A 22,149-nucleotide genomic window follows, 5' to 3' on the forward strand; every position below is an offset into this window, starting at 1 on the left:
TCCAGTCTCTCTACCCTCCCTCCATCCCTCAGTCTCTCTACCTCCCCTCCATCCCCTCCAGTCTCTCTACCTCCCCTCCATCCCCTCAGTCTCTCTACCTCCCCTCCATCCCCTCCAGTCTCTCTACCTCCCCTCCATCCCCTCCAGTCTCTCTACCTCCCCTCCATCCCCTCAGTCTCTCTAACTCCCCTCCATCCTCAGTCTCTCTACCTCCCCTCCATCCTCTCCAGTCTCTCTACATCCCCTCCATCCCCTCAGTCTCTCTACCTCCCCTCCATCCTCTCCAGTCTCTCTACATCCCCTCCATCCCCTCAGTCTCTCTACCTCCCTCCATCCTCTCCAGTCTCTCTACATCCCCTCCATCCCCTCCAGTCTCTCTACCTCCCCTCCATCCCTCCAGTCTCTCTACCTCCCCTCCATCCCCTCCAGTCTCTCTACCTCCCCTCCATCCCCTACAGTCTCTCTACCTCCCCTCCATCCTCTCCAGTCTCTCTAACTCCCCCTCCATCCTCTCCAGTCTCTCTACCTCCCTCCATCCCTCCATCCCCTACAGTCTCTCTACCCTCCCCTCCATCCCCTCCAGTCTCTCTCAACTCCCCTCCATCCTCTCCAGTCTCTCTACCTCCCCTCCATCCCCCTCAGTCTCTCTACCTCCCTCCATCCCATCCAGTCTCTCTACCTCCCCTCCATCCCCTCCAGTCTCTCTACCTCCCCTCCATCCCCTACAGTCTCTCTAACTCCCCTCCATCCCCTCCAGTCTCTCTACCTCCCCTCCATCCCCTCCAGTCTCTCTACCTCCCCTCCATCCTCTCCAGTCTCTACCTCCCTCCATCCCCTCCAGTCTCTCCTAACTCCCCTCCATCCTCTCCAGTCTCTCTACCTCCCTCCATCCCCTCCAGTCTCTCTACCTCCCCTCCATCCCCTCCAGTCTCTCTACCTCCCCTCCATCCCTCCCAGTCTCTCTACCTCCCTCCATCCTCTCCAGTCTCTCTAACTCCCCTCCATCCCCTCCAGTCTCTCTACCTCCCCATCCATCCCATCCAGTCTCTCTAACTCCCCTCCATCCCATCCAGTCTCTCTACCTCCCCTCCATCCTCTCCAGTCTCTCTAACTCCCCTCCATCCTCTCCAGTCTCTCTACCTCCCCTCCATCCCCTCAATCCCCTCCAGTCTCTCTACCTCCCCTCCATCCTCTCCAGTCTCTCTACCTCCCCTCCATCCTCTTCAGTCTCTCTAACTCCCCTCCATCCTCTTCAGTCTCTCCCTCCAAATACCACGGTATACGTTATATATATGGTATACTGCCCAAGACTAATGTAAAGTCCCCCGTTTAGGGGACCTGCGTGATTCTGGTACTGGTTCCAACCGACATTCTGGCTTATAAATGGATCTGTGGACACCGTAGATGAAAATGGCTTTTGGTTGAGCGGTATCCCCGGTTCCCATGGAGACAGGAGTATATCTCTTCCACTTGTGTGAACCAGGATGTGAAATCTGACACCACTTGAAGCTGGGATGTCCCTCCTACCATTTAATTGGCTCTTCCGACTGTCCATCAACTCCAGGCTGAATCCTACGACACTGACAAAGCACTGCAATCCTTACATCTTAGCACAGCAAGAGAGAGTGGTTTCATCACCACAGCATATTCAGAGATTCATTTATTGCCAACTTTATCAAAAGTCATCTAAAACAATTCATAGATTTTAAACAAAATACACTTTCTGTTTGTCAAAGACGGACGGAGTTCAGGAAGCCATGCCAGAGCTCTGTGAGACGTTCACGGCGATGGCGGCAGATGTTTTGGCCATGCCAGAGCTCTGTGAGACGTTCACGGCGATGGCGGCAGACGTTTTGGCCATGCCAGAGCTCTGTGAGACGTTCACGGCGATGGCGGCAGACGTTTTGGCCATGCCAGAGCTCTGTGAGACGTTCACGGCGATGGCGGCAGACGTTTTGATCAACAGAGACCTTTAGAATAAATGCACATTTTCTCTAACACTAAACATACAAATATGTATTTTACAGTGATAAGGAAGGTGAAATCTTTAGTTGTTTTATCATTTGATTATACTATATTTAGAAACCATATAAAAGTCATTTCAAGCCTTATTCATACAGTTTTGTTGAATAGGAAATGTATCATAAACTATTTCATATTTTCATATTTGTACAGCTCTGGTTTCCTCCCCATCATAACCGTCGGAGGAGGTAAATAACAGTTTCCTTAAAAAGGGGACAATGTGAGCTTTATTAAAATGCCAGAATGAGTTCGTTCTTCCCCATCAGAGAGCGACAACACAGATGAGATGAATAACAGGTCTAACGTTGCTATCTGACCAGTGCTTTTATTTTGGGAGCACCTTCAAACAAATTATTATTTTTATAACGTGATGCGTAAAAATATTTCGTCGCAACACTCTTCTCTTCCTGCTCAAACAAGACAGGCCGATACATTGCTTACAAATCATAACCAATTATAAAATGCTACAAATGTTAAAATGTAGCCAATTAAACTAAAATCACACGCCAGGGACAAAACTAGCAACACAATGTTCTGTGAGTGCTGTGGAAAGTGTGGAGAAATAGCAGCAGGGAAGACTTCTTTTGCTACTGGGTCCAGCAACCTAACATACAACTTTAGCCAAAAGCACATGAAGTGCCAGGACAAGCAATGTTAGCTCTAAACGGTGCGCGCAGGTAGCCCAAAGACAGCCATCCAGCTCCACAGAAGAAATATCAGCCCACAGATTGAACTTCACTCAACTTTCTAGAGGTTTCCCTGTTCAGAACTGCAGTAGGCCTGCATTGCCATATATGGATCTGTGCCATTTACTTTGAACTGGACTGTGTTTACAGCATGAGCGGTCGTGAGTAGACGTGCTTGTTTTGAATGCATTTTATTTTGTAAACAGAACATTCAGTCACCTCCTTCTCTGAGTGGATAAAGGTTAATGTCAAGCCATGCATGTTTTTTTCAAAAGTCTCATGGAATGTAGGCCTACATTGAACACCACACATTGGCTGCTACTGTAGGCTGAATGATAGAACAGCCATTTCCATGTTAAAATGTTATGGGATGCATTTTGGTCACTGTTAAAACTGTAACTTAAAGCGGGTACAGCCTCAGTGTTCACAGTAAACACGCACAGGAAGTTGCACAGAAGTTTCACAACGTTCAAGTTTGCACTCAGTAGACCTGAAATTTGCTCAGTGGCCAAAAGTGCAGGGCTGGAGCAACACCACTAGTCTACTACCAAACAGGAAACAGGAAGCAACACCACTAGTCTACTACCAGACAGGAAACAGGAAGCAGCAGGGCTGGAGCAACACCAGGCAACAGGTGGCAGAGCTAACTGAGATGGAGATGAAACGTAACTCCGTTTACCTCAAGGCCAAAGAGGAGATGGCTTTGACCAAATTCAGACCCAGAAAAATAAGGGATTACAAATCAACCCGACATATGGAAAAGAGGTGCCCTGCCCAAACATTATTGGCACCATCGAGGACAATATCTGGGAAGAGGGTTAGTGTAATCCAGAGTCCTTGGGACATCCCTACCCTAAACCTTAAAAGCAAGTTGATTTATTAGCTACAGTGGGGGAAAAAGTCTTTTATTTAGTCAGCCACCAATTGTGCAAGTTCTCCCACTTAAAAAGATGAGAGAGGCCTGTAATTTTCATCATAGGTACACGTCAACTATGACAGACAAAATGAGGAAAAGAAATCCAGAAAATCACATTGTAGGATTTTTAATGAATTTATTTGCAAATTATGGTGGAAAATAAGTATTTGGTCAATAACAAAAGTTTCTCAATACTTTGTTATATACCCTTTGTTGGCAATGACACAGGTCAAACGTTTTCTGTAAGTCTTCACAAGGTTTTCACACATTGTTGCTGGTATTTTGGCCCATTCCTCCATGCAGATCTCCTCTAGAGCAGTGATGTTTTGGGGCTGTCGCTGGGCAACACGGACTTTCAACTCCCTCCAAAGATTTTCTATGGGGTTGAGATCTGAGACTGGCTAGGCCACTCCAGGACCTTGAAATGCTTCTTACGAAGCCACTCCTTCGTTGCCCGGGCGGTGTGTTTGGGATCATTGTCATGCTGAAAGACCCAGCCACGTTTCATCTTCAATGCCCTTGCTGATGGAAGGAGGTTTTCACTCAAAATCTCACGATACATGGCCCCATTCATTCTTTCCTTTACACGGATCAGTCGTCCTGGTCCCTTTGCAGAAAAACAGCCCCAAAGCATGATGTTTCCACCCCCATGCTTCACAGTAAGTATGGTGTTCTTTGGATGCAACTCAGCATTCTTTGTCCTCCAAACACGATGAGTTGAGTTTTTACCAAAAAGTTATATTTTGGTTTCATCTGACCATATGACATTCTCCCAATCCTCTTCTGGATCTTCCAAATGCACTCTAGCAAACTTCAGACGGGCCTGGACATGTACTGGCTTAAGCACGGGGACACATCTGGCACTGCAGGATTTGAGTCCCTGGCGGCGTAGTGTGTTACTGATGGTAGGCTTTGTTACTTTGGTCCCAGCTCTCTGCAGGTCATTCACTAGGTCCCCCCGTGTGGTTCTGGGATTTTTGCTCACCGTTCTTGTGATCATTTTGACCCCACGGAGATCTGGTGAGCCCCAATCGAGGAGATTTCTTCTTTTGTCTTCCTTCTTTTCTCCCACACCACCAAGCTGCTTTGCACTCTTCCCACCTGGTGCAGGTCTCTTTTCTGGTTCCTTCAGCTCTTTGGTCTTGGCCATAGTGGAGTTTGGAGCTTTTGTGGTTGTGCAGGCTTTTACTGATAACAGTTCAACGGCCATTTAACGAGGAGGACAGAGGCCTTACAGGTCTGTGAGAGCCAGAAATCTTGCTTGTTTAGGTGACCAAATACTTTTTTCCACCATAATTGCAATTCACACAATGTGATTTTCTGGAGAAAAAAATTCTCAATTTGTCTGTCATAGTTGACGTGTACCTATGATGAAAATTACAGGCCTCTCTCATCTTTTGAAGTGGGAGAACTTGCACAATTGGTGGCTGACTAAATACTTTTTTTCCCCACTGTAGCTAGATTCTAGATCAAATAAATGAGTTATAGTGAGATCATTTTCATTATCCAAGTATCAGTTGATAGTCAGCATGTTGCCTTGTTACAACATTCATATTATCACATAGTTTAATATCATCATCATAATCATCATCAGTTAGCTGAATGCAGTAATGATTAACAGTTTACAGTTACCCTTTATTGTATTTAAAAGAGCATGTTTTAATCACCTAAATACAGTGCATTCGGAAAGTTTCCAGACCCCTTCCCTTTTTCCACATTTTGCTACGTTACAGCCTTATTCTAAAATTGATTAAATACCTTTTTCCCCCCTCATCAATCTACACACAATACCCCATAATGACAAAGGGAAAACAGGTTTTTAGAATTTTTTGCAAATGTATTTCAAACTAAAAACAGAAATACATTATTTACATAAGTATTCAGACCCTTTGCTATGAGACTCGAAATTGAGCTCAGGTGCATCCTGTTTCCATTGATCATCCTTGAGATGTTTCTACAACTTGATTGGAATCCACCTGTTGTAAATTCAATGAATTGGACATGATTTGGAAAGGCACACCTGTCTATATAAAGGTCCCACAGTTGACAGTGCATGTCAGAGCAAAAACCAAGCCATGAGGTCGAAGGAATTGTCCGTAGAGCTCCGAGACATGATTGGGTCGAGGCACAGATCTAGGGAAGGGTACCAAAACATTTCTGCAGCATTGAAGGTCCCCAAGAACCCAGTGGCCTCCATCATTCATAAATGGAAGAAGTTTGGAACCACAAAGACTCTTCCTAAGAGCTGGCCGCCCGGCCAAACTGAGCAATCGGGGGAGAAGGGCCTTGGTCAGGAGGTGACCAAGAACCCGATGGTCACTCTGACAGAGCTCCAGAGTTCCTCTGTGGAGATGGGAGAACCTTCCAGAAGGACAACCATCTCTGCAGCACTCCACCAATCAGGCCTTTATGGTAGAGTGGCCAGACAGAAGCCACTCCTCTGTAAAAGGCACATGACAGCCCGCTTCGAGTTTGCCAAAAGGCACCTAAAGACTCAGACCATGAGAAACAGGTCTGATGAAACCAAGATTGAACTATTTGGCCTGAATGCCAAGCGTCACGTCTGGAGGAAACCTGGAACCATCCCTACGGTGAAGCATGGTGGGGGCAGCATCATGCTGTGAGGATGTTTTTCAGCGGCAGGGACTGGGAGACTAGTCAGGATCGAGGGAAAGATGAACGGAGCAAAGTACAGAGAGATCCTTGATGAAAACCTGCTCCAGAGCGCTCAGGACCTCAGACTGGGGCGAAGGTTCACCTTCCAACAGGACAGCGGCCTTAAGCATACAGCCAAGACAATGCAGGAGTTTCTTCAGGACAAGTCTCTGAATGTCCTTGAGTGGCCCAGCCAGAGCCCGGACTTGAACCCGATCGAACATCTCTGGAGAGACCTGAAAATAGCTGTGCAGCGACGCTCCCCATCCAACCTGGCAGAGCTTGAGAGGATCTGCAGAGAAGAATGGGAGAAACTCCCCAAATACAGGTGTGCCATTTGGGGATACCCAAGAAGACTCGAGGCTGTAATCGCTGCCAAAGATGCTTCAACAAAGTACTGAGTAAAGGGTCTGAATACTTATGTAAATGTGATATTTCAGCTTTTTTCTGTAATAAATGTGCAAAACTTTATAAAACCCTTTTTTTGCTTTGTCATTATGGGGTATTGTGTGTAGATTGATGGGGGGGGGGGAGTATTGAATCTATTTTAGAATAAGGCTGTAACGTAACAAAATGTGGAAAAAGTAAAGGGGTCTGAATACTTTTCCCGAATACACTGAGTGTACAAAACATTAAGAACACCTTCCTAATATTGAGTTGCACTCCCCCTTTGCCCTCAGAACAGCCTCAATTCGTTGGGGGAATGGACTCTACAAGGTGTCGAAAGCGTTCCACAGGGATGCTGGCCCATGTTGACTCCAATGCTTCCCACAGCTGTGCCAAGTTGGCTGGATTTCCTATGAGTGGTGGACCATTCTTGATACACACGGGGGGAAACTGTTGAGTGTGAAAACACCAGCAGCGTTGCAGTTCTTGACACAAACCGGTGCGCCTGGCACCTGCTACCATACCCCGTTCAAAGGCACTTAAATATTTTGTCTTCCCATTCACCCTCTGAATGGCACACACACACACAATCCATGTCTCAATTGTCTCGAGGCTTAAAAATCCTTCTTTAACCCGTCTTCTCTCATTCATCTACACTGATTGAAGTGGATCAATGAGGGATCATAGCTGTCACCTGGATTCACCTGACCAGTCTATGTCATGTATTGTACCCAGTGTATGTTTGCTGTTTCACTTTTAAATACAATAAAAGGTTATGTTTGGTATGTTACATTTGTTTGTCCAAAACTAAAATCACCTACAGTATGTAAATATGTTTGCTGTTCCACTTTTGAATACAATTATTAAAAGGTTGTTTTTAATGTCGTGCCCCACTCTCTAGTGATGTGTTCTACATCATCAAGGATGACAACAACAATAACAATGACAGGACAGTCATCTGCAGTAAAAAAAAGTATCAATTGTTTATGGTGCTCCTACATTTTGTCTGGTCCGCCTTACTTTTTTAAGTTAGGTGCACCAGTGCTACCAATGAAACATTTTCATTTAGTTCCCTGAACACATTGCAAAATAGAGCTTCTGATGTGATCACAGCAAAACTTGTCGATATGAAAGCATAGATTATCAAAGACATTGTTCGTAATTAAGTTACAACTGAAGTGTCAGTTGAAAACAGAGACGAGTGATTGAAGCGAGCGCAACTGGAAGATGTTATCGACCAATGAGAGGATTGCATTAAATATTCTGCTAAACCATGCATGCTTCTGATTGGACAAAACAGATGAAAAGGCGTTTCATGTCAAATTAAATGTCCATTAGTCTCACAACTTAAATGAATGGCTATTTACTCCTTATCAATACCCTGGCTATTTACTCCTTATCAATACCCTGGCTATTTACTCCTTATCGATAACCAGTCACTCTGTTTTTTTCAGGGCATCTCGTCTCGTTAACGCCATTCGTTTATTTCAGGGCATCTCGTTAACGTCATTAGTTTTCGTCAGGAAAAATATGTTGGTGACTAAATGAGCACTGGTGTGTGTGTGGAACTTCAAGCCCTCTAAAATACTTACACGGGTATCTGGTCGTAGGCATCTTCAAAACAATCCTGCAAAACACAAAAACAGACAAGTTAGATTAAACACACAGAAACACACAGACAGCATGGGCCAGCTGGAGCAGTGACAGCAGACAGTATGGGCCAGCTGGAGGAGTGACAGCAGACAGTATGCGCCAGCTGGAGGAGTGACAGCAGACAGTATGGGCCAGCTGGAGGAGTGACAGCAGACAGTATGGGCCAGCTGGAGCAGTGACAGCAGACAGCATGGAGCCAGCTGGAGCAGTGACAGCAGACAGTATCAGTATGGCCAGTTGGAGGAGTGACAGCAGACAGTATGGGCCAGCTGGAGGAGTGACAGCAGACGTTGGGCCAGCTGGAGGAGTGACAGCAGACAGTATGGGCCAGCTGGAGGAGTGACAGCAGACAGCATGGGCCAGCTGGAGCAGTGACAGCAGACAGTATGGGCCAGCTGGAGCAGTGACAGCAGACAGTATGGGCCAGCTGGAGGAGTGACAGCAGACAGTATGGGCCAGCTGGAGGAGTGACAGCAGACAGTATGGGCCAGCTGGAGGAGTGACAGCAGACAGTATCAGTATGGGCCAGTTGGAGGAGTGACAGCATGGGGCCAGCTGGAGGAGTGACAGCAGACAGTATGGGCCAGCTGGAGGAGTGACAGCAGACAGTATGGGCCAGTTGGAGGAGTGACAGCATGGGACCAGCTGGAGGAGTGACAGCAGACAGTATGGGCCAGCTGGAGGAGTGACAGCAGACAGTATGGGCCAGCTGGAGGAGTGACAGCAGACAGTATCAGTATGGGCCAGTTGGAGGAGTGACAGCAGACAGTATGGGCCAGCTGGAGGAGTGACAGCAGACAGTATGGGCCAGCTGGAGGAGTGACAGCAGACAGTATGGGCCAGCTGGAGCAGTGACAGCAGACAGTATGGGCCAGCTGGAGCAGTGACAGCATGGAGAGAGAGAGTGAGATGGCGAGAGAGAGATGGTGAGAGAGAGAGATGGAAAGAGAGATGGTGAGATAGAGATGGCGAGAGAGATGGTGAGATAGAGATGGCGAGAGAGATGGTGAGATAGAGATGGCGAGAGAGAGAGAGAGAGAGAAAGATACAGATGGCGAGAGAGAGAGATGGCGAGAGAGAGAGAGAGAGAGATGCCGAGAGAGAGAGAGATGCCGAGAGAGAGAGAGAGATGCCGAGAGAGAGTAATAAAGCCCTTTGACATTCTCTCTCTCAATTCAATTTCAATTTAAGGGCTTTATTGGCATGGGAAACGTATGTTAACATTGCCAAAGCAAGTGAAATAGATAATAAAAAATGAACAGTCAACATTACACTCACAAAAGATCCAAAAGAATAAAGACATTTCAAATGTCATATTGTGTCTATATACAGTGTTGTAACAATGTGCAAATAGTTAAAGTACAAATGGGAAAATAAATAAACATAAATATGGGTTGTATTTACAATGGTGTTTGTTCTTCACTGGTTGCCCTTTTCTTGTGGCAATAGGTCACAAATCTTGCAGCTGTGATGGCACACTGTGCTATTTCACCCAGTAGATAAGGGAGTTTATCAACATTTCCTAAATTTGAGTTTCCACCTCATTTTGTGGGCAGTGTGCACATAGCCTGTCTTCTCTTGAGAGCCAGGTCTGCCTACGGCGGCCTTTCTCAATAGCAAGGCTATGCTCACTGAGTCTGTACATAGTCAAAGCTTTCCTTAAGTTTGGGTCAGTCACAGTGGTCAGGTATTCTGCCACTGTGTACTCTCTGTTTAGGGCCAAATAGCATTCTAGTTTGCTCTGTTTTTTTGTTTATTCTTTCCAATGTGTCAAGTAATTCTCTTTTTGTTTTCTCATGATTTGGTTGGATCTAAATGTGTTGTTGTTGTCCTGGGGCTCTGTGGGGTCTGTTTGTGTTTGTGAACAGAGCCCCAGGACCAGCTTACTTAGGGGACTCTTCTCCAAGCTCATCTCTCTGTAGGTGATGGCTTTGTTATGGAAGGTTTGGGAATCGCTTCCTTTTAAGTGGTTATAGAATTTAACGGCTCTTTTCTGGATTTTGATAATTAGCGGGTATAGGCCTAATTCTGCTCTGCATGCATTATTTGGTGTTTTACGTTGTACACGGAAGATGTTTTTGCAGAATTTTGCATGCAGAGTCTCAATTTGGTGTTTGTCCCATTTTGTGAATTCTTGGTTGGTGAGCGGACCCCAGACCTCACAACCATAAAGGGCAATGGGTTCTATAACTGATTCAAGTATTTTTAGCCAGATCCTAATTGGTATGTCAAATTTTATGTTCCTTTTGATGGCATAGAAGGCCCTTCTTGCCTTGTCTCTCAGATCGTTCACAGCTTTGTGGAAGTTACCTGTGGCGCTGATGTTTAGGCCGAGGTATGTATAGTTTTTGTGTGCTCTAGGGCAACGGTGTCTAGATGGAATTTGTATTTGTGGTCCTGGCAACTGGACCTTTTTGGAACACCATTATTTTTGTCTTACTGAGATTTACTGTCAGGGCACAGGTCTGACAGAATCTGTGCAGAAGATCTAGGTGCTGCTGTAGGACCTCCTTGGTTGGGGACAGAAGCACCAGATCATCAGCAAACAGTAGACATTTGACTTCAGATTCTAGTAGGGTGAGGCCGGGTGCTGCAGACTGTTCTAGTGCCCTCGCCAATTCGTTGATATATATGTTGAAGAGGGTGGGGCTTAAACTGCATCCCTGTCTCACCCCACGGCCCTATGGAAAGAAATGTGTGTGTTTTTTGCCAACTTTAACCGCACACTTATTGTTTGTGTACATGGATTTTATAATGTCGTATGTTTTTCCCCCAACCCCACTTTCCATCAATTTGTATAGCAGACCCTCATGCCAAATTGAGTCAAAAGCTTTTTTGAAATCAACAAAGCATGAGAAGACTTTGCCTTTGTTTTGGTTTGTTTGTTTGTCAATTAGGGTGTGCAGGGTGAATACGTGGTCTGTCGTACGGTAATTTGGTAAAAAGCCAATTTGACATTTGCTCAGTACATTGTTTTCACTGAGGAAATGAACTAGTCTGCTGTTAATGATAATGCAGAGGATTTTCCCAAGGTTGCTGTTGACACATATCCCACGGTAGTTATTGGGGTCAAATTTGTCTCCACTTTTGTGGATTAAGGGTGATCAGTCCTTGGTTCCAAATATTGGGGAAGATGCCAGAGCTAAGGATGATGTTAAAGAGTTTAAGTATAGCTAATTGAAATTTGTGGTCTGTATATTTTATCATTTCATTGAGGATACCATCAACACCACAGGACTTTTTGGGTTGGAGGGTTTGTATTTTGTCCTGTAGTTCATTCAAAAAAATGAACTACAAAAAGATTGGAGAAGTGGTTTACCCATACATCTCCGTTTTGGATAGATAGCTCTTCGTGTTGTTGTTTGTTTAGTGTTTTCCAATTTTCCCAGAAGTGGTTAGAGTCTATGGATTCTTCAATTACATTGAGCTGATTTCTGACATGCTGTTCCTTCTTTTTCCGTAGTGTATTTCTGTATTGTTTTAGTGATTCACCATAGTGAAGGCGTAGGCTCAGGTTTTCTGGGTCTCTATGTTTCTCTCTCACACAAACAAACAAACAGTTGGTTCAGTTGACAGCTCCCCACTCACACACATCCAGTCCCCAGCCCGTCCTGCTCTGACAGGGTGCTAGCTAATAATAGCATGATGGTCACTTACATCATCCGTTACAACGGACAGCCCTCCCTCGCCCCTGAGGCAAGGTTTCACTGTCTAGAGCAGATCGATGGTTTCTACACAACCACACGTCACTACATCCCTCCTAACAGTGGGCTCAAGGTTTAATGGTATGACTTATAATAACTAGATTACAGCAGCGGAGCCTACTGTAGGTTAGATGGGAGAGTGCGTGTGTACAGTACTAGTGTGTTCAGTACGGAGAGAGAGAGAGAGAGAGAGAGAGAGAGAGAGAGAGAGAGAGAGAGAGAGAGAGAGAGAGAGAGAGAGAGAGAGAGAGAGAGAGAGAAGAGAGAGAGAGAGAGAGAGAGAGAGAGAGAGAGAGAGAGAGAGAGAGAGAGAGAGAGAGAGAGAGAGAGACAGAGACAGAGAGAGAGAGACAGAGAGAGAGAGAGAGAGACAGAGAGAGAGAGAGACAGGAGAGAGAGAGAGAGAGACAGAGAGAGAGAGAGAGAGAGAGAGAGAGAGAGAGAGAGAGAGAGAGAGAGAGAGAGAGAGAGAGAGAGAAAAAGAGAGAGAGAGAGAGAGAGAGACAGAGAGAGAGAGAGAGAGAGAGAGAGAGAGAGAGAGAGACAGAGACAGAGAGAGAGAGAGGGGGAGGGGTTATGAGGGTAAACCACAGTACAGTAGAGTTTAATCCAGAGAGAGGTTATGAGGAGGGTTCGGTGTGGGTCTGCCAGAGCATGGCGTTTGCGTCACTAGGGTTGTGGGTTCGATTCCCGCTGGGGCCACCCAAACAATGAGTGTATGCAAGCACTACTGTAAGTCTCTTCAGATAAAAGTGTCTGCTAAATAATAAATCATACACTCTGTGAGAGAGTTGGCCAACTGCCAGGTAAGAACAGAGGGACGCACAGCTCCGACCACCGCAGATCAGGTAAGAACAGAGGGTCGAACAGCTCCGACCACCGCAGATCAGGTAAGAACAGAGGGTCGAACAGCTCCGACCACCGCAGTAGTCAATAATCAGTACCAGGGCAGGGTAGTTTATTCATGACTTTGGTAGTCAGCTTCAGTAGTCAGTAAATCAGTACCAGGGCAGGACAGGACAGTTCATTCATGTCTTCAGTAGTCAGTACCAGGAGGAAGGCTAGAGTAGAGGTAGTTCAGAGATGAAACGGAGGGGGGGTCACATCCAGGGGGTTTCAGACTGGTCCAGAGTACATCCAGGGGGTTTCAGACTGGTCCAGAGCACATCCAGGGGGTCTCAGACTGGTCCAGAGCACATCCAGGGGGTTTCAGACTGGTCCAGAGCACATCCAGGGGGTTTTCAGACTGGTCCAGAGCACATCCAGGGGGTTTCAGACTGGTCCAGAGCACATCCAGGGGGTTTCAGACTGGTCCAGAGCACATCCAGGGGGTTTCAGACTGGTCCAGAGCACATCCAGGGGGTTTCAGACTGGTCCAGAGCACATCCAGGGGGTTTCAGACTGGTCCAGAGCACATCCAGGGGGTTTCAGACTGGTCCAGAGCACATCCAGGGGGTTTCAGACTGGTCCAGAGCACATCCAGGGGGTTTCAGACTGGTCCAGAGCACATCCAGGGGGTTTCAGACTGGTCCAGAGCACATCCAGGGGGTTTCAGACTGGTCCAGAGCACATCCAGGGGGTTTCAGACTGGTCCAGAGCACATCCAGGGGGTTTCAGACTGGTCCAGAGCACATCCAGGGGGTTTCAGACTGGTCCAGAGTACATCCAGGGGGTTTCAGACTGGTCCAGAGTACATCCAGGGGGTTTCAGACTGCCGGTTCATCAGGGCTCTCTGGCCCTCTCTTTAGCGCTTCTCAGTAGTCCTCTCTGGTCAGACTCCATGGGTAGAACTCCTCCACTAGTCCTCTCTGGTCAGACTCCGTGGGTAGAACTCCTCCACTAGTCCTCTCTGGTCAGACTCCATGGGTAGAACTCCTCCACTAGTCAGTCCTCTCTGGTCAGACTCCGTGGGTAGAACTCCTCCACTAGTCCTCTCTGGTCAGACTCCATGGGTAGAACTCCTCCACTAGTCCTCTCTGGTCAGACTCCATGGGTAGAACTCCTCCACTAGTCCTCTCTGGTCAGACTCCGTGGGTAGAACTCCTCCACTAGTCCTCTCTGGTCAGACTCCGTGGGTAGAACTCCTCCACTAGTCCTCTCTGGTCAGACTCCATGGGTAGAACTCCTCCACCTAGTCCTCTCTGGTCCAGAGACATCCATGGGTTAGAACTCGTCCACAGTCAGTCCTCTCTGGTCAGACTCCGTGGGCTCTAGAACTCCTCACTAGTCCTCTCTGGTCAGACTCCGTGGGTAGAACTCCTCCACTAGTCCTCTCTGGTCAGACTCTATGGGTAGAACTCCTCCACTAGTCCTCTCTGGTCAGACTCCGTGGGTAGAACTCCTCCACTAGTCCTCTCTGGTCAGACTCCATGGGTAGAACTCCTCCACTAGTCCTCTCTGGTCAGACTCTATGGGTAGAACTCCTCCACTAGTCCTCTCTGGTCAGACTCCATGGGTAGAACTCCTCCACTAGTCCTCTCTGGTCAGACTCCGTGGGTAGAACTCCTCCACTAGTCCTCTCTGGTCAGACTCCATGGGTAGAACTCCTCCACTAGTCCCTCTCTGGTCAGACTCCATGGGTAGAACTCCTCCACTAGTCCTCTCTGGTCAGACTCCGTGGGTAGAACTCCTCCACTACCAATGTGTAGCACCCACCTGGGTGAAGCCACGACAGCCACCAGAAAGCACACTGTACATCAGTCCAGAACAGTATGCCTTGAAGCTAACCACTGGAGAAACTGCTCAACTTCCGCAACTTCAACGAGCCAAACAACTCCAAACACCATCCCCTTAATTAAAATCAAAACATAGCTAGCTAACTTGCTAGCAAACTAGCTCTAAGTGTCTTGATGACAGTGAAGCATTAGTTACACTAAACCATAGAGATAGACTCATCTTTGTATCTGTGCCATTACTGGGAGTGTGGTGCCAGGAAAATAACCTCTCACTCAACGTCAACAAAACAAAGGAGATGATCGTGGACTTCAGGAAACAGCAGAGGGTGCACCCCCCTATCCACATCGACGGGACCGCAGTGGAGAAGGTGGAAAGCTTAAAGTTCCTTGGCGTACACATCACTGACAAACTGAAATGGTCCATCCACGCAGACAGTGTGGTGAAGAAGGCACAACAGCGCCTCTTCAACCTCAGGAGGCTGAAGAAATTTGGCTTGGCACCTAAAACCCTCACAAACTTTTACAGATGCACAATTGAGAGCATCCTGTCGGGCTGTATCACCGCCTGGTACGGCAACTGCACCTCCCGCAACCACAGGGCTCTCCAGAGGGTGGTGCGGTCTGCCGAACGCATCACCGGGGGCAAACTACCCGCCCTCCAGGACACCTACAGCACCCGATGTCACAGGAAGGCCAAAAAGATCATCAAGGACATCAACCACCCGAGCCACTGCCTGTTCACCCCGCTATCATCCAGAAGGCGAGGTCAGTACAGGTGCATCAAAGCTGGGACCGAGAGAATGAAAAACAGCATCTATCTCAAGGCCATCAGACTGTTAAATAGCCATCACTAGCACATTAGAGGCTGCTGCTGCCTATTGAAATCACTGGCCACTTTAAGAAATGGAACACTGGTCACTTTAATAATGTTTACATATCTGCACTACTCATCTCATTTGTATATACTGTATTCTATAATATTCTACTGTATCTTAGTCCAACGTTGTCATTGCTTGTCCATATATGTATATTTTCTTAAATTCCATTCCTTACTTAGATGTGTGTGTATAGGGTATATGTTGTGAAATTGTTAGATATTAGATATTACTGCACTGTCGGAGATAGAAGCACAAGCATTTCGCTACACCCGCAATAACATCTGCTAAACACGTGTATGTGACAAATAACATTTGATTTGATCACAGCGTCTGGGACAGCATGGGCAGCGCCATTGAGGAAATCTCCATTTTTAAGTAGTACATTTTATTTTCTCACAATTGGCTGATCACTCCTGATGACCCGATTGGACATGACTCCAACTGGGTCACCAGGAGGGATCAGCCAATGAAGTTGGAAGTCCCACCTAGTTGACTCCATTAAAAAGGTGGAAGCCCTCAATGGCTCTGATCATGATATTACGGCCTTTTGGCTACTAACGCCGATAGCTAACAAATTAGCTAACAAAAACGTTGATAAAAAACAATGCTATCACAAATTATTACATATTTACAAATGTACACAGGAGCTCCTAGCTTAGGCTGTTACTTCATTATGGAACGATGGAACTTTTTTCAATAGGGTTAGCATTAGCATTAGCACAAACACCTTTGTTTTAGGCTGTGTTAGACTAGCAATAGGGTTAGCATAAAGGCCTGCATTAGGGTGTGTTAGCCTAGCAATAGGGTTAGCATAAAGGCCTGTATTAGGCTGTGTTAGCCTAGCAATAGGGTTAGCATAAAGGCCTGCATTAGGCTGTGTTAGCCTAGCAATAGGGTTAGCATAAAGGCCTGCATTAGGCTGTGTTAGCCTAGCAATAGGGTTAGCATAAGGCCTGCATTAGGCTGTGTTAGCCTAGCAATAGGGTTAGCATAAAGACCTGCATTAGGCTGTGTTAGCCTAGCAATACGGTTAGCATAAAGACCTGCATTAGGCTGTGTTAGCCTAGCAATACAGTTAGCATAAAGGCCTGCATTAGGCTAGAAATAGGGCAATGACTGCATATACGAATGGATAAAAGCAATTGATCACGTGACACCATTCATTCCTGTGTGAAGACTCAATAGCGCATTGAAGTCAAATGAAATTGGTTAAAGATGGCGTCTCATGGAGACAAAATATGTGCAGTTTGAGCTACTCCAGGAAGTGACGTTGCATTGAGTAATTTAAGATGGAGGCCGACCAGGGGGTGCTGCAGGCTGCCATTAGCAACTGAATTATCCTTAAAACTTATTTTACACACTTCTGGTGTATTAGAAGCAAACTATTTGGTACCATGATTGTCTTCTAATCTTTTATTTTATTTACACAAGATTGGGCTAGCGTGCTAGCTGATGCTAATCCAAAGAGCTGCTTTCGGCTGCATATATCAATAGGGTTAGTGACGTGTTAGCATGGGCCGCTAATACATTAGTAGATTAGATTCATTTTGGTTGCAGTCCAATACACAATAGCCTCTATTTATTTATTTCTCTCACGCACCTCAAGGTTGACATCTACATTTACATTTACATTTTAGTCATTTAGCAGACGCTCTTATCCAGAGCAACTTACAGGAGCAATTAGGGTTAAGTGCCTTGCTCAAGGGCACATCGACAGATTTTTCACCTAGTCGGCTCGGGGATTAGAACCAGCGACCTTTCGGTTACTGGCACAACGCTCTTAACCACTAAGCTACCTGACGATCTACAGATCATTCTGTCAGTTCAGCAATAACAGATGATGATGCTTCACAAGGGGACATGCTCTCAGCACTCAGCATTACACACACACACACACACACACACACACACACACACACACACACACACACACACATCAGCTGATTTGTCCCACCACAGGTAACAGGACACTATCAGGACTAACTAATTGATGAGGACTGACACTGGAGTCTAGTGGTGTGTGTGTGTGTGTGTGTGTGTGTGTGTGTGTGTGTGTGCAAAGTACAGTGTGTTTTGTGTTTCCAGTCCCCATACAGATCTAGTGGTGTGTGTGTGTGTGTGTGTGTGTGTGTGTGTGTGTGTTTCCAGTCCCCATACAGATCTAGTGGTGTGTGTGTGTGTGTGTGTGTGTGTGTGTGTGTTTGTGTTTCCAGTCCCCATACAGATCTAGTGGTGTGTGTGTGTGTGTGTGTGTGTGTGTGTGTGTGTGTGTGTGTTTGTGTTTCCAGTCCCCATACAGATCTAGTGGTGTGTGTGTGTGTGTGTGTGTGTGTGTGTGTGTTTTGTGTGTGTGTTTTGTGTTTCCAGTCCCCATTCAGATCTAGTGGTGTGTGTGTGTGTGTGTGTGTGTGTGTGTGTGTGTGTGTTTGTGTTTCCAGTCCCCATTCCGATCTAGTGGTGTGTTTGTTCTGTCACTATCACTCATGTCCAGCAATCAGTGTCAACATCTCTGTGTGTCAATAGTGTACTGATGACTGACGTTGGCACTTTCAAATGCACTGTGCTCCTGGGACACAGAAATCCTAGGCTTTAGCTATTTTTGTAATAGCTATTTTATATGATTCATTTTTTCAGTGTGTGTAGATTTGAATGCCACGGCAGAAAATTACAATATGTAGCGAATTTAGAACAGAACTGTTGATAGCGACTACATTACTGAACTTTTTTTTTTATCCAAGCGACTTCAGAACTGTCCGGAACGCACCACTGTGGCGTGGCAGGCGGGCATTTAGTCTCCCAATCCAGCGGTCGGTCTGTCTACTGAAAAAACACGAGCCACGTCAGAAAGGGACTACCGGCATCTGTAGGCTAACTGCAGCTTTTTACGCTACTGCCTGGCTGCAGAACAGACATGCAATGTATTGCATGCAATGATGTAGGCTTTTTCGACTTGCATTATAGGCCCAACACAGACCCACAGGAAGTCAAGAACATATAGAGCGGTAAGGAGTAGAATGTCTGTCTGCAGGAAACAGGAGGCTATTGTGATAACTTCATGTGGGGTGTAAACTTAATAGTGACTCTGTACAATAGATAATGTATTTTCTAACTTGTTAGCTAATTCATTTCCAGGACATATCCACAGCAACTGTTATGGTCATTTAACCTAATCTTCCGGGAGGTAACTATGTAACACACTGTATCTACACAGTGTAATAGGATAATGTCCATACAGCGCTTTACAAATGACATGTATTATTAATAGTAGCTACGCAACCAGTCAGCCACATAGATAACCTTGTAGCCTACTTCCTCCGGGGCAATATGATCTTATCTAAACCAAGACAACTGCAGACAAGAACACAGCCATGGTTTAAAATACATGATCATCCTCCGGGTATCATAGTCCTCTTTCTCACCTCGTCTTCGGCGTTATTCGCAGATCCATTCCCGACCTGGGCCATGGTTAGCTGGGTAGAAGGCTAGCAGCAGAGCCAGGAAAGCAGCGGAACTGGTTGTCAAAGTTCGGGTTTAGCAGGAGAAAAGGCGAGTTATTCATTAGGTCAGAAAATCATTTCGGTTTGGTCCAGCTCTCTCGGAGGTGTTCAGACAGAAAATCCAGTTTGTATGGGTTTTTTTTTTTTTCCTGGACGGGTTCGTGGTTTATCCAGCTGCTTCTTTCTTTCGGCGGAGGCTTTCCTTCCACCGGCTACACACTCCCAGAGACACGCAACACCGGCCCGCCTTCTGCCAACACAATAGGACAACCTTTTTCCACCGGGCCAGCCCCGTCCGTCCTGACGACACACTCCTCGAGCCTTTCTCCGGTCAATCACGGAAGGCACGAGAGCCCTCTCCAGGTGTCACGTCAGCAGTCAAGAAACGGAAACAGGGCAGAAGGCAGCGCTTGACCGTCCGTTGAGATATCAACAAACCGGGTAAACGCCGGTATTTAGCCTATTTCTAGCAATCCGCGCGTTATTAGCTCTCTGCTGCCTATAGCCTTGTCTGCTAGAGGATGAATTCAGTTATGTGAATCGGCCCTTCTCATTTGAACGTTTATTCACTGTGTGCGCATTGCGCAGAAAATTGTTCTTGCTGTGTGGTGAACACAAATCGCCCCTCCCCTCCCACTAGTCAGTGCTGTCCTCATCACTCGCACCACCCAAAACAGCCACTAGAGGGCAGCAAAGCGCTCTCTCTCTCTAAGCATCTGGAGAGAGGAAATATACAATGTCTGAGGTCATCTGCCTTTGGCCTAAAGCGCAGGAACCCAGACATTGTCATCCTACAAGAAACATGGTATAGAGGAGACGGACCCACTGGTTGCCCTCTAGGTTACAGAGAGCTGGTAGTCCCCTGTAGCTCAGTTGGTAGAGCATGGCGCTTGCAACGCCAGGGTTGTGGGTTCGTTTCCCACGGGGGGCCCCGTATGAAAATGTATGCACTCACTAACTGTAAGTCGCTCTCGATAAGAGTGTCTGCGAAATGACTAAAATGTAATTTCCAATCCACCAAACTACCAGATGTGAAACAGGGAAGAGACTCAGGGGGGTATGCTAATTTACATTTTACATTTTAGTCATTTTAGCAGACACTCTTATCCAGAGCGACTTACAGTTAGTGAGTGCATACATTTTCATACTGGCCCCCCGTGGGAAACGAACCCACAACCCTGGCGTTGCAAACGCCATGCTCTACCAACTGCAACAAGTTCAATCCCTTTTAGACAACTTCCTGAACAAAACATTTCACTGTAATAGTAAAGGTGTAAACTTGGCAGTAGAAAACCTAAACAGTATATTTGACCTCTCAGCTTCCCCTATCAAATCTAAAAATGTCAAGCAGATAACTTAAGAAAAGTAACAACAGTGATAAATGGTTTAATGAAGAATGCAACAACCTAAGAAAGAAATTGAGAAACCTATCCAACCAAAAACATAGAGACCCAGAAAACCTGAGCCTACGCCTTCACTATGGTGAATCACTAAAACAATACAGAAATACACTACGGAAAAAGAGGGAACAGCATGTCAGAAATCAGCTCAATGTAATTGAAGAATCCATAGAATCTAACCAATTCTGGGAAAATTGGAAAACACTAAACAAACAACACGAAAGAGTTATCTATCCAAAACGGAGATGTGGGGATAAACCACTTCTCCAATCTTATTGGCCATATAACAAAGAACAAACAGCAAAAACATATACAGTGGCTTGCTAAAGTATTCACCCCCGTTGGCATTTTTCCTACACTGCTCAAAAAAATTAAGGGAACACTTAAACAACACAATGTAACTCCAAGTCAATCACACTTCTGTGAAATCAAACTGTCCACTTAGGAAGCAACACTGATTGACAATACATTTCACATGCTGTTGTGCAAATGGAATAGACAACAGGTGGAAATTATAGGCAATTAGCAAGACACCCCCAATAAAGAAGTGGTTCTGCAGGTGGTGACCACAGACCACTTCTCAGTTCCTATGCTTCCTGGCTGATGTTTTGGTCACTTTTGAATGCTGGCGGTGCTTTCACTCTAGTGGTAGCATGAGACGGAGTCTACAACCCACACAAGTGGCTCAGGTAGTGCAGCTCATCCAGGATGGCACATCAATACGAGCTGTGGCAAGAAGGTTTGCTGTGTCTGTCAGCGTAGTGTCCAGAGCATGGAGGCGCTACCAGGAGACAGGCCAGTACATCAGGAGACGTGGAGGAGGCCGTAGGAGGGCAACAACCCAGCAGCAGGACCGCTACCTCCGCCTTTGTGCAAGGAGGAGCAGGAGGAGCACTGCCAGAGCCCTGCAAAATGACCTCCAGTAGGCCACAAATGTGCATGTGTCTGCTCAAACGGTCAGAAACAGACTCCATGAGGGTGGTATGAGGGCCCGACGTCCACAGGTGGGGGTTGTGCTTACAGCCCAACACCGTGCAGGACGTTTGGCATTTGCCAGAGAACACCAAGATTGGCAAATTCACCACTGGCGCCCTGTGCTCTTCACAGATGAAAGCAGGTTCACACTGAGCACATGTGACAGACGTGACAGAGTCTGGAGACGCCGTGGAGAACGTTCTGCTGCCTGCAACATCCCCCAGCATGACCGGTTTGGCGGTGGGTCAGTCATGGTGTGGGGTGGCATTTCATTGGGGGGCCGCACAGCCCTCCATGTGCTCGCCAGAGGTAGCCTGAATGCCATTAGGTACCGAGATGAGATCCTCAGACCCCTTGTGAGACCATATGCTGGTGCGGTTGGCCCTGGGTTCCTCCTAATGCAAGACAATGCTAGACCTCATGTGGCTGGAGTGTGTCAGCAGTTCCTGCAAGAGGAAGGCGTTGATGCTATGGACTGGCCCGCCCGTTCCCCAGACCTGAATCCAATTGAGCACATCTGGAACATCATGTCTCGCTCCATCCACCAACGCCACGTTGCACCACAGACTGTCCAGAAGTTGGCGGATGCTTTAGTCCAGGTCCGGGAGGAGATCCCTCAGGAGACCATCCGCCACCTCATCAGGAGCATGCCCAGGCGTTGTAGGGAGGTCATACAGGCATGTGGAGGCCACACACACTAC

The 22,149-nt window shown here is 46.6% G+C and overlaps 1 protein-coding gene across 1 annotated transcript in view; it reads right to left on the minus strand.

The window, feature by feature from the left end:
* The window catches only part of LOC121554615 (tetratricopeptide repeat protein 39B), a 51,774-nt gene extending 32,103 nt beyond the window's left edge, over positions 1-19,671 (minus strand). The window contains exons 1-2 of the mRNA XM_041868262.2: positions 18,996-19,671; positions 8,259-8,293 (exon numbers count right to left, since the gene is read on the minus strand). Coding sequence (XP_041724196.2) covers positions 8,259-8,293; positions 18,996-19,040 — 80 coding nt within the window. The 5' untranslated portion in view covers positions 19,041-19,671. The remainder of the gene's footprint in view (positions 1-8,258; positions 8,294-18,995) is intronic.
* Between the last annotated feature and the right edge of the window lie 2,478 nt (positions 19,672-22,149).

The sequence above is a fragment of the Coregonus clupeaformis genome, chromosome 39, assembly GCF_020615455.1.
Source record: "Coregonus clupeaformis isolate EN_2021a chromosome 39, ASM2061545v1, whole genome shotgun sequence".
NCBI classification, from domain to species: Eukaryota; Metazoa; Chordata; class Actinopteri; order Salmoniformes; family Salmonidae; genus Coregonus; species Coregonus clupeaformis.